The sequence below is a fragment of the Haliotis rubra genome, unplaced genomic scaffold (genome assembly GCF_003918875.1).
Source record: "Haliotis rubra isolate DU_JTF1 unplaced genomic scaffold, ASM391887v1 Scf263, whole genome shotgun sequence".
In the NCBI taxonomy this organism is placed as follows: domain Eukaryota; kingdom Metazoa; phylum Mollusca; class Gastropoda; order Lepetellida; family Haliotidae; genus Haliotis; species Haliotis rubra.
Window position 1 is genome coordinate 1098448 of NW_025766703.1, and position 13443 is coordinate 1111890.

General features: G+C 39.9%; 1 protein-coding gene across 1 annotated transcript in view; it reads left to right on the forward strand.

Moving 5' to 3' along the window:
- LOC124280258 (pleckstrin homology-like domain family B member 1) overlaps positions 1–13443 on the forward strand; it is a 73140-nt gene that overhangs the window by 13993 nt on the left and 45704 nt on the right. The window contains 2 exon segments of the mRNA XM_046716155.1: positions 1711–1855; positions 4406–4592. Coding sequence (XP_046572111.1) covers positions 1711–1855; positions 4406–4592 — 332 coding nt within the window.

Below are 13443 nucleotides of genomic sequence, written 5' to 3' on the forward strand. Positions count from 1 at the left end.
CTAACTGGATCGGGTGGTCAGGCTCGCTGACTTGGCTGACATGTCATCGGTTCCCTATTGCATAGGTCGATGCTCATTCTGTTGATCACTGGATTGTCTAGTCCAGACTTGATTATATACAGACCGCCGACATGTAGCTATAATATTGCTGAGCGTGGCATTAAACAACAAACAAACACACAAAAACATGAGTATGAAAATTGTCACATGAGGAGATTCTGACAGCTTGTGTCTTTCTTGTTAGTGATCCAAGTGACCTGGCCCTATGGGTCAACCTTCGGACTATAAGTTTCTTCAATCTCCGATTAAGGATCTTTAAACTAGTGAGAATTCTGGGTAAAAAAAATAAGCCCCTCGCAATCTATTCTTGTTGTCGAAGGCGATGAAATGGATCAGATGGTCAGATTCTGTGCATTGCGTGTCATAGTATCCTAACTGTGTTGATTGATGCTCATGATATCAGTCACTGGATTGTCTGGTCCAGACTTGATTATTTGATTATTTACTGACAGGGTTCATATAGCTGGAATAATTGCTGAATATGCTAAATAACAAATATCAACACGTCTTGTCTCCTATATGTTGGTTAATAAAATGAAAATTTGAAAAAGTTGTGAGATATGCTTACTCACTGCCTCAATGGATTATGTGAACTGCAAATGTGAAATTGGTTGTTGTGAGATCTCTGTAGATTAGGACAGTGTTAAGAATGCAAAACTAGAATTCTGTTTTACATTTCTCCTGCATGAATGTCCTTTAGTTTCTGGCTATCAGTGTTCATGCATGTTTTGGTCGTCAGCCTGCTATGTGGAAAATTTCATGGCACAATATTCTAAAGGTTTTAACTTTAAATAAACTTTCTTTTTTAATTTTTTTTATATTTAAACATAGTAGCTATATTGAGGAAATATATCCAGTTATTGAAAACTATTTTAATAGTAGCTATTTCAATAATTGTGGAAAGAAAACATTTATCAGTTCAAAATTTAATTAACTTAATACACGTAGTTCCCAATATTGTGAACATGTATTTTAGGTCAGACCAATTTTATTTCTCGTTTTACAGATTTTTGTGTTCAGATAACCTAAAGGCAGGAGGGGAAAAAAATTACCAGTCAAAGCAAAAACCCACGAGTTTTTCAAAGGCATTGTTTTTCAAGTTCACACTCGCTGAGGTGCTCAAAGAACTGATTTCTAACACAAATATTGTTAGATAATTCCGTGTAAAGTCTCTGGGAACAGATACCAGTGTTTTAGTGTCCAATAAACTACTTTGCGTAGTCAAAGTCTCGCTCCCATATATCTTAACATTAGGAATATATTTTTCGAGCAGGGAAAATTTATTTTTATTTTGTTTCTTATTCTTGAAAAAATACAACTGGCGGATCCGTAAAACAAGGATAAAAATTGGTCTGGCCTTAATTGGAGATAATTAGAGAAATTCAAAACATTATTAAAGCAAAATAATCTTGATATAAATATTTGTTTTGATGCACAAGGACTTTATAAAGCTGTTTTTTAGCCTTTTTGTGAGTGAATATTGTGCCAGAATGGTATAAAAGTGCTCTGCACACATTGTAAGCAAGTGCATTTTAAACATTTCTTGGTTTTATCTTTTTGAAAATATTCTTCTGCCGTTTTCATAAAACTGATATAGAATTTGAGCATTTTCATTTTTTACATGGTTTTATGTGGTTTTATTTCCTTTAGGAGACTTCGTTCCGAAGGAGAGACTACCTGGAGAGTCCAGTGAGGAAGCTGTCTCGGAGTGACATTCCTGTAGATCACGAACGGAAGAAGTCCGCAACATTGGAAGATATTGAAAGAAACAGATCACTTTTCTTGGAACAGCAAGGTAAGCTGTTTAGAAATCAAGTAAAGATTGAAGTTTTTTTAATCTCAAAATACTTTCACCATTAGAGGGTTTTACGTTCGATTTGAAAATCCTGGATGATCAAAATTAACCCTTGATCAAGATATAAGCCAAGATGACCCTGATTGACCCATGTTAACTCATGTAAACTGATTTAAGACAGTTATGTCCACTGGTTCATTAAGGAAGGGAGGGATATGGAGAGAGAGCACATGGTACCCATGTATGGAATCAAAACTGGGTGTATGGGGTCCACTGTTTGCGAAACATAATTTACTGCAACTTTAACCACTAGGCTACCGCACCAACCCTGTTTGTTAGAAACATAATTTACTGTACCTCATACTTCAGTTGACCCAAGTTGACCCTTCTACTGAACTATTGGGGTGCAGTACTCTCACTGCCAAGCTCCAAGTGACCTCAGTGGTCAAGCCAATCAGTTTCATTTATTCATTCAGTGACCAATTCTACCTTGACCAAGCCTTTAATGAATACAATTAGTGTTATTGATGGTCTTTGCGCCCCAGGATATGCCTCAGGGAAATTTAACTTTTCATTGTTGACATATATATTATATTGTCACTAAACACCGTTGAGGATGATATTTCACCTTGTTTGATGTTCTATACGTTGTTTATTGCAATGCCACATGGATATGAGAGTTTACAAGTTTTTCATTTCTTGACAAAGCTGCAATTGTACCTTTTCTGTTTAATATATGAAATACAGGGTCGGAAATAACCCATTGCCCGACGTCCGAGTCCAGTGTTTTTTTCTGTCGGGCAAGCACTTTTGTATATCACACTGTACCGGTGTCGAGTTGACATTCCAATGTTAATAATGTTGTTTATTTAAAAAATCACCAAGAAAATCGTCCGGTATAGCGGAAAAATTATCAGGGCAAGTGATTTTACATGTGCCACTGTACTGGAGTACACTAGCAATTTTAAAGTTATTTCCACCCCTGTAATACAACAAATCATTGTTACTGCAATGGCTACTGGGCTTCAGCACCCCATGCTTGAAAGAGGCGCATAACAGGATCGGGTTGTCAGGCTCACTGACTTGGTTCACACATGTCATTGTATCCCAGTTGCGTAGATCGATGCTCATGATGTCAATCACTGGATTGTCCGTCCATCTTGATTATATACAGAGCACCGTGTAATAGCTGGAAAACTGCTGAGTGTGGCGTAAAACAACAACTGTAGCAACGGCTTGTTTGTCCCTCTAAGAGCAGCCATTGTTATAACTATGGTTGCAATTTAGACATTTTGCCTTAGGTACACCTTGATTAATGCTGGTTAACTCGAGCAAAATCTAACCTCCATGGTTGACAGATAGTGTTTGGCATTGCTTGGCTCGGTTCTCTCAATGTGTACAAATCAATGCTATACATAGTAAAGGGAGGTAACTCTTCAAGGCCTATTTGATCACTGAGTTGAATGAAGAACTCTCTCGCGCTGTCTCTGTGTTTCTCTCGGTCTCTTTCTCTCTCTCTGGTTCCCTCCCTCCCTCTCTCTCTCTCTCTCTCTCTCTCCCTCTCCCTCTATCTAATTGTTCCTATTCTCTCTCTATCTCTCTCTCTCTCCCTCTCTCTCTCTCTCTCTCTCTCTCTTTTGTGATAATCTAGTAAATTTACAATCCTTTTTGATTTGATTTTCATATATTATATGTATTTATTATGAATTTAGAACTAGTTTTAGACATGATATGGTTGAAATAATGCTGAAGTGTCATTAAATCTTCCCTCCTCTCTCTCTCTCTCTCTCTCTCTCTCTCTCTCTCTCTCTCTCTCTCTCTCTCTCTCTCTCTCTCTCTCTCTCACTCACTCACTGAGGATGCAGTGCATTCTGTCAAAACTGTTGAAATCAACGTGTAAAATTAAGGAATTAATTTTTTAATGATATGAGTCAAAAGATTGTCTGGTCAAGTCTTGATAATGGACTACCTGTGTATTGGTGGACTAATGCTGTTAAACAACAAAGAAAAGAAACATCCCCCATATGATTAGAACTGTTATGTACTGACATTAATTACAAAACCGCTGAAACGTTTATCTTGCCCAAAGGAAAACTCTCATCTCTGTTACCCCTCTTAAATTTTGCAAAAGTTTCAGAAGGAACATTTTTTTTAAGGACATATATTCATCGTCAGATACTGGAACAATTCAGTGAGTTCCATAACATGGTTTCCTACGTAAATAATTGCCAAATTTCAACAAAAACAAAATTGCTCTTAGCTTGCCTCATCCTTTCAGGATCTCAATCAATCTTCATTTACAGACAATATTATTAGGCAGTACGAAGTACATTTTGTTTGTGTAGGATAATTAGAAACACTGACAAATTTTATAGATGTTCCTTGGTAGAATAGGTTAGTAGAGATATGAATCTATAAATATTATGATGTACAAAGTAATGTTTCTCAATATACATATTTCTCAAAATATGGTAGGCTGTACAGACACAAAGAAAATGATATTCATCTTCAATAAGATTCAAATCTCACATTTTACATGTTCTTCTGCAGGGAACATAATAATCGACCAGGAACGTAAGCGTATTGAGGAGCTGAAGCGTCGTGCTGCAGACGAGGGGCGGGCGCAGTGGGAGGAACGACGGTTACGAGAAAGTAACTGTAAAAGTTTCAACTCCCTGGAGTCCGAGGATTCCAGCATCGCGAGCAGCTGTGAAACCCCCTCCGAGAAGGAGACAAGGTCAGTGTGCACGGCTTCTTTCAGTAGTTCATGTTTTAAGGATTCACTCGTCACTTGAAGAGGCCATAGCTTTACGACGCCTCCTGAACAGGAGAGGGACTTGTTGTACATTTGCGTCTTTCAGAATTGTAAGGTGGGGAGTGTCCCTGTTTAGTTAGCACTTGTCACCCGGAAGACTGAACAGCTTTGAAATATCTTATGAGCAGGAGAGATGGTTCATGTGCATTGTGAGTTCCAAAACTGTAGGTTGGGTGTAGTCAAATCCCTTCCAAAAGGAGTTGGAGTAGCCTAGTGGTTAAAGTGTTTGCTCGTCACGCCGAAGATCCGGGTTCGATTCCCCACGTGGATACAAAGTTTGAAGCCCATTTCATATGGCTGGAATATTGCTAAATGTGGTGTAATACTAAACTCACTCACTCACTCGAAAAAGGAAACAAGGCCTGGTTCACGGCCTGTTTTAAAAGGTTTAGGGTTAGACCTTGTGATACCTTACAGTGTATCTCCTAACACACCAAAGCTTGACTCCTGAGAGTTTCTGGAACTTCAGCCTGCCCCACAAAGATGTGGTCTCACCTTAATCTCACCTTAAGCAAGTGAGTTTGTTCAAAATTGCCTCTGTCCACCCAGCAGTAAATTGGGTGCCTGGTATGATACAATGGTAGATCTGTGAACCTGCCGTCAGGTGTCATTGTACAAAGCAAATCTTAGTTCTAAGGTGATCGGAACTCCTATACCTTAACACTGACATACGACAATCTTGCTTTTCCAGCGCTACACAGACATACGACAATCTTGCTTTTCTAGGGCTACACTGACATACGACAATCTTGCTTTTCTAGGGCTACACAGACATACGACAATCTTGCTTTTCTAGAGCTACACAGACATATGACAATCTTGCTTTTCGCCTACCGACATCTACACAGACATGTCGTTAATCTTGCTTTTCTAGCGCTACACAGACATCATAATCTTGCTTTTCTGGCGAGGCTACACAGACATATGACATCTTTGCTTTCCAGCTACACAATGGCTGCACAGACATACGACAATCTTGCTTTTCTAGCGCTACACAGACATACGACAATCTTGCTTTTCTAGCGCTACACAGACATACGACAATCTTGCTTTTCCAGCGCTACACAGATATACAACAATCTTGCTTTTCCAGCGCTACACAGATATACAACAATCTCGCTTTTCCAGCGCTACACAGACATACGACAATCTTGCTTTTCCAGCGCTACACAGATATACAACAATCTTGCTTTTCCAGCGCTACACAGATATACAACAATCTTGCTTTCCAGCTACACAGATATCGACAATCTTGCTTTTCCAGCGCTACACAGACATCACGACAATCTTGCTTTTCCAGCGCTACACAGATATACAACAATCTTGCTTTTCCAGCGCTACACAGATATACAACAATCTTGCTTTTCCAGCGCTACACAGACATACGACAATCTTGCTTTTCCAGCGCTACACAGATATACAACAATCTTGCTTTTCTAGCGCTACACAGACATCACGACAATCTTGCTTTCCAGCTGACATCACAGCTAATCTTGCTTTTCCTAGCAGAAGCTACACTGAGCAGGAAACATATCCTTGTATGTGGCATGTTTGAAAATGATATAGTGGGGTGATTTCAGATGTGTTCCGAAGATACCACAACAACAATAAATCTCTCTGCGAAGACCATTTGTGATTTTAACATTTCAAAGATACCATAGCTTCAAGACAATGAAAATGAAATTGGCCTGAGTATATGGCATGTTTCACAACTGTAGGTTCGGGTAGCCATTGTGATTTAAGTAGTGACGGCTATATGCAGCTTGATAGTCGGAGCTCATAATCGGTGAATAATCGTAAAGTCCACCACAAAACTTGTGTGTAATAACTTGAAACAACCATAACATTGTGCAACCAAAACAGCCACTAACATCACTCAACATTACTCTCAGCAGTATTCCAGCTATATGGTGGCGGTCTGTAAATAATCAAGTCTGGACCAGACAATCCAGTGATCAACAGCATGAGTATAAATATATGCAATTGAGATATGATGAGTCAACCAAGTCAGCAAGCCTGACCACTCAATCCGTTAGTCACCTTTTATGACAAACATGGCTTGCTGAAGACCAATTCTAACCCGGATTTGAACATGTTTGGCCTGTTTCAATATTAATATTACGTCAAAACAGGAAGCTACTGGAACTTAAGATATATTATCAATATTTATATTACTATGATCATAATAAATGCAATAATCATGAACAAATCATTGATCAATATAGTTTAGGGAAGGCAAACACAGGACACTAGGTCCTATATCCACAAAGCATTCGTGGGATTAAGTCATATCATAGCTCTTAATTTTTCATACAAATGTCGTAGTGAATGCTTCATGAATTCGGACCTGGAGCCCAGAGCCCAGATGCCGGATTATTTTTACGATCAATAAATACTTAGCCTTGAAATATCAAATGATGTCCTTGTGCAAATGTTTAATTATAATTCTCATTTGGGGTCCGGACATAAAAGAAGCTGGCCCCAAACATGCATAATAAATGAGACCAGTGTCCCTGACAAGTGTTGTATAATTATCGGGATCAATGAAGTTAGATTATTGACAAACCAATCAGTCAATCAGTCAATATACACAGAATAGGAGAACCATAATCCTAGCGGGAAAAAACAGACGATTAAATCAACGGCAATTGAACAAATCAGACTCGCTGCCATAAAATTCTTCGAAATAGCCAATCTGCTCATTTAACAATTGATACAAAACAGCATCTGCTGTGAATGCATTGGCCATGAAAAAGAGACATAAATTAGAAAAGCTAACAGAATCAATTCTCTATCAATCAAACTTGTTACAGAGGCTGGTGTTTTATAACTTGTTTGTGTGCAGACTGCTCTAGTGCAGTTTTACAATTTTCGCCCAAAATAGGAAATTGAAATTGATTTTTCAGTAAAACAATGATAATGATTGATGGTATCTGTCTTGTGGGCACAAATATTGTCACAGAAGCTATGAGCATGAAGTTTATTACTGAGTGAAGAGAACCTCATCCTTCTCTGCGTCAGTGATGAATCTAGAGCAGATCGTTGTGGCAACGAGGCACAAAAATCTAAAATGTCCAGTCAATTTGTGTCTCCCTTGTGCACCCCATAAATCCCCATAAAAATACAGCATTTCTGTGATACAAGTTGCTAAGTTGAAAATTCAGGTAGCTTAGTTGAAATTTTAAGATGCTAAGTTGAAATTTCAAGATACATATAAAGTTAAAATTTAAAGACAATGATCTTGAAATTTCAACATAAGAATTTGAAATTTCATGATCATCATCTTGAATTTTTAAAATAATATGTTGAAATTTTAAGTAAAAAATACAAAATCTTCTGTGGACACTTCCCTCACAGACACAATTGCTACACAGAAATAGCTCACATCTGAAAAACATGTTTTTGAGATTTTTTCCGTTTTTGTCTGTTTTGTTTGAATGGGACAAAACCAGCATGGGGATTTATGAACAACCTCATATAAAGGTGCAAAATTAGGCATATAAAGGTCACATGCAACCAAAAATCAAACATAATTAAAGTGCAAAATTATTCATGACATATAATGTACACTTGGTTATACTTCCCAAAATCATACATTGCTTGTGCGGGATACCGAAACCCAGTAAAGCGGGTGGGTGTGCACTCAAGTGTAACGGCTGGTTCATTTGCAGATGCCTTCCACGGCTCATTGTGTGTGTATATATAGAGATGTTGGGTTTTGTAAATACATGCTCATTTTTTGTGTATAACATTTTGCAATCAACAGACATCATAACATGTCATGTGTTCAAGTATCACACCTGCCTGTCTGTGTAATTACATAATGTGACAGAGACCGAACTTCGGGCCATAAATCAATGCATTTTGTTTATGGTGTATAGCCTGATTGGTGTTAAGTTCAAATTGCATGTGGTCAGTGATAGCAGCTGTGTATTGAATATTGTCAGACAGGCAGGCAGACACACAGGTGTCAATAAAACAAGACATTGAGTTTTGTCTGTGACAACGACATATCTATATCACAGTTAGAAATTCTGTACAAGCGCTAAATAATGACATTGCTTTTAAGTATCGAACTGAGAAAGTGACTCGGTAAGAAGAGCGTGTGGTGAAATAGACAAATGAAATTATATAAACAGTTAATTTACTGTCATAACATATAAAAAGCTCGCGCCTGTGAGATATCAACAAAACATTAGAAAAATAGCTCACACCAAAGCCTTCACCGAGTATTCACCCGACAACCCGCTTCCAAGCTGCGCGCGAACCTATTTCACTGCACACGTGCTATGAGCGCAGCCCAGCTGTTGAAACCCGTTTTCCCCAGAAAAGTCGGAGGAAAATTAGTGAAACGTTTGAACTCCGATTTCGCGTGATTTTTTTCATCGTCTTATTTTTTAACTTTATAAGTTGAATTTGCATTTTTGACGATTTGAATCTGCAAAGTTGTGTTTTACGTTGCATGTGACCTTTAGCCATGTTGACTAAAGCAGGTTGCACCTGCTGCTCAATATAAGATTATATATGTACTTGGTATTGATCAATTTTTCCTTATCCTGACTCATGCTCTTTTTGCTTGTCTTCTTCTTCTTGCGAACATAGTGGAACACTTGTATCTCCCTAATTGAAGCTCCCTTCAATTTAAAATCACTAATTAGTATTCACCACGAGTTACCTCCTTTCCAGCCCGGGAACGAGGGCGCCACCTCTACCCATGTGCCTCACTCTCTCCTTCTTCGCCCAGTGAGCTGGACGTGAGAGCGCCTGTGTCTCCCGACACTATATCCTTTGAAATATATTTAGTTAGTTACCTCGTATAGACATCTATAGAGGTTTAGCTAAGTATCCTTCAACGATTATATATTGATATTTAGTCGCTTTTCTACAGTTTATTCACGGGACCGTGTTTGTTTCAGTGGATTACGTTGATGAAAATTCTGTACTATTGCAGATTACGTTTTTATGCTGCTGCTGATCCGCCCTTTAATATGATGTACGGACCAGAGCCATGTTTATTATATTCACATTGCAGTTTGCGGTACTAATTTATCCAATTCTACCTTTTATTAATATTTACTTTGGCGTTTGGCACGCGCAGCAGAGATAGGTCGCATGATGCAGACTCTAGTATGACTGATACACGGAACCCTCGCCAGTCTACTGCTGTTGGCCGACTCCCTCCCGTGTGGTGTTCCGCTAGAGTGGTGGAGAGGTGTGGGGCGTAGTCCGCCATCTCAAGAAGCATCCTGCTTCCCCAGACATCCCATCGCCGCAGCAGAAGACTAGAGGGTTTTCTACCACATCTCAACAGCGAGACCGTTCCCATCGCGGTTTGGGCCTGTTTGATGATCAGCGGTCATCATACCAGATGTACATCAAAGATTGACCGATGTCGGCTCAGATCAGCATGCAGCCTGATGTACCAACGCAGAGATATGCGATGATCGTCCTGAGGGTCCCATCATTACCAACACTCAACGCAGACGCCGCGCACACCCAGGGCAGCGTCGACCTCTGAGGAAAATCAACGAAGTCTACTAGGACTTTCTCAACCGAGATTGTTCCAGCCGATGACCTGGACCTCTACGATGATCAGCTGATCATCATCCCGGCGACGCATGCCACAAGAAACGACGGTGACAGCTACAGCGACATCAGCAGAGATCACCATGCAGCCTGATGCCTCTACACTGATGTCGGACGATTTTTCGGTGGACCCCTCCATTAACACCGCCAGATAAAGCACCGGGCGACGAATTCGCCGCGAGACCATCCCAGAAGACATGATGCGACAAATTATGAACATCATGGAGGACCACTATATCTGCGGTAGCAGGGTCCGAGCAGCGAAGGCTCCAACGTGACAGCACCCCAGAGGCACCCCGGTCAGCGAGCAGCCAGGACGATGTCACCTTCGCTAAGGAAGTCGCGGACCACCTTGGACGAAGGACCTAGATGTACAGCTCCGAAGGCCTTCGCTGGCGGAAAGGACCTAGATGTACAGCCTTGGCGAAGGCGAAAGAACCTGATACAGCCGGCCAAGGACTTCGCGAAGGCAGGATAGATCATCACCTTGGCGGTTTCATCCCTAGATGTGGACTCGGACCATCAGACATCACGGAAGCCTTCAAGCGAAGGTCATATCGTCGTTCCCCGGACGGACGCGAGAGGAAGCCAAGCGCATGCATCGCGGGACACCTGAATCCAGATCATCATCATCTACAAGGACATCGAGGGACTATACAAGAGCTTCGTGAAACTATCAACGTTCCCCTCACAAATCTCCGAGAAGATCAACCCATAGACAAGTTGATCATCGATATCAAGTATAAGAACTACAATGCATTATATTGGTTCTGTTGAATCCATGACGCGAGGCATTATGTTGGCTGGCCTAAATAGATCTAGAGCGATCAATTAGACACTTATCACCAGACTTCGTATTAACGACTTCTGAATATGATAAGATGATCCATGCGGCCCTACTTAGGCAAGCGCCGCCCGATCCCACATCCTGTTAAACACAGAGGCTGTTCGCGAAGCAAAGCGCCATATATATATTTTTATATATATATATACTAATCGGGCTTTGACTTCGACACCTTCGCGATGGTCGATGGCGCTGGCTAAGGCACCAAGTCTACTTCACCCAGAAGATCTAGAAGGGATACTTCGAGAACTTCGCTGAAGTCTCTCGGCGTTCACCGAGGAAGTCTCCTCCAAGGTTTCCATATACTAGCCACTTCGTCATATATAGCTTCGTCCAGTCCGTTCAAGACGCCGCATAAGTTGATTATCAACTGTATGCCAGATGCGATCTATAAGCCTACATGAAGATAATTGCTCAGGCTATTTACAACACAGAACGTCAGCTGTATTATTAGTCAGCGACATTTCATAGATCTTCACAGAAATCAACTATTCTCGTGATAAATTGCTAATATACAATCCTCGGACGGCGATACGATTATCTACATGTGACCATTACGCATATCTGCAGACAATTCAATATCGAAATTGAACAGCAGCCTTGTTACAGCCAGTATAACTCTTAATCGTCAAAGTTTCTGAGAAGAAATATGTACAACAAGTTCAACGTTAATTCTACAATTATGACGATACATTCATGTATACAGTCTACAAGCTCACAACTTGCAAGTTGTTTATACCATTATATATAAGGGAAGTCGGAATTATATTCAAACTGAAATTACTTCACGACAACCAGGAAAATAACCTACCCAGCATAATATTACAGAAGCCGCAGATATTTGGCCGGAGGTTTTCGCGATTACCATTAACCCTCGAAACACGTGGTCACTTTCGGATAACCCAGGGGAAGCTACGGTGAAGACCGGCGTTTATGCTAATATCAACGACAAGAATTTATTCAAGGTGGGTTTTTCCCGCTACACGGTGACATCACAGCGGGTATTATACAGAATCAAAATGCCTTGTTCTGATTGGACGCGAGGGACAACGACCTACACAGAGGTCGATCTCAATTCACAGTTCAAGACTTACGTCACAAGTGACAACTATATATCAGTGAGCGAGCAAGCCTCATTACAGTCCAGTTAACCTGAACATTCATGATTAGACTGCCTTTCTTCAAGTTAGAGACCTCCCCTGTCAAGTTAAGACGAGGGATCGGCAGTCGAAGCGATTTTACATAAAGTTCAACGAGGACAGACACACCTGGTTGTGCACCTACATCGATCAAGGACTTCGCAGCTTAATTACCTAGACGAAGATACAAGTGGATCTAAATCCACAGCGTTTCGAACTACAGCTGAATTTCATCAGCGACTAACACAACTAGATGGTTAGTAAACCTACTAAACTTCTGTTTGGAGAATAAAGCGGAAATTTCAGCCTAACCTGGGGATATGAATATAGTGCTCCAACACCTCACAAGTGAGGTTTATGAACACGCCTGGATGACATACTTGGACCCCATGATACGATGATTCTATCAAGTTGGCCAGCAAGAGCACTGTAAATTTATCTCCACCAAACCAAACAGGAGGAAAAAATGCAACAGATTATTTCCTCTATCATCAACTTGCATGAGTGAAGTCTCATGTACTATATCTCAATTTGGATCAGAACTGTCATACTACGTGCATATGCGGATGGACCTATTCGACCCTCCATGAGCTTAATACTCATGATATTATAGCTGCTTAACTTCTACAATTTTTCTACACAAATGTGATTGAAATAATGGAGGGTTATTTCTGGAAATCCGACATGGTGGTTGCAAACCATTATCTGAGAGATATCACCACCGAGGGCGTCTCAGGTATACACCAATTGATCCCATGGTCCTCGCATACAACAGCTGACGGTGTTTCTAGGAGAAGATAAGTCAATCTAACAGATTTTTACTTATCTTATAACAATACTAAATAGCTTCATGCTATGTATAATTTACTTAAGTTCCTTTTATCATCACAGTAATATGATTATTACATCATACAATATATAAAGTTAACAACTCTACAGAGTTTGTTATTATATATATTTACCTTAAGTTATTCATATCTTAAGAGTAATACTATGGTTACATGATAAATGCATTAGCTAACAAACTCTACAGAGTTTTTGGCTATATTTATACATAGCTTAAGTTAATTAAGCTAACAAACTCTACGGAGTTTTACTATTATATAGGTAACTTAAGCTAATTATACCTTAAGCATAGTACTATACTCATAGTATTAAAATATATTGGCTAACAAACTCTAAGGGTTTTGCTATTATATAGGTA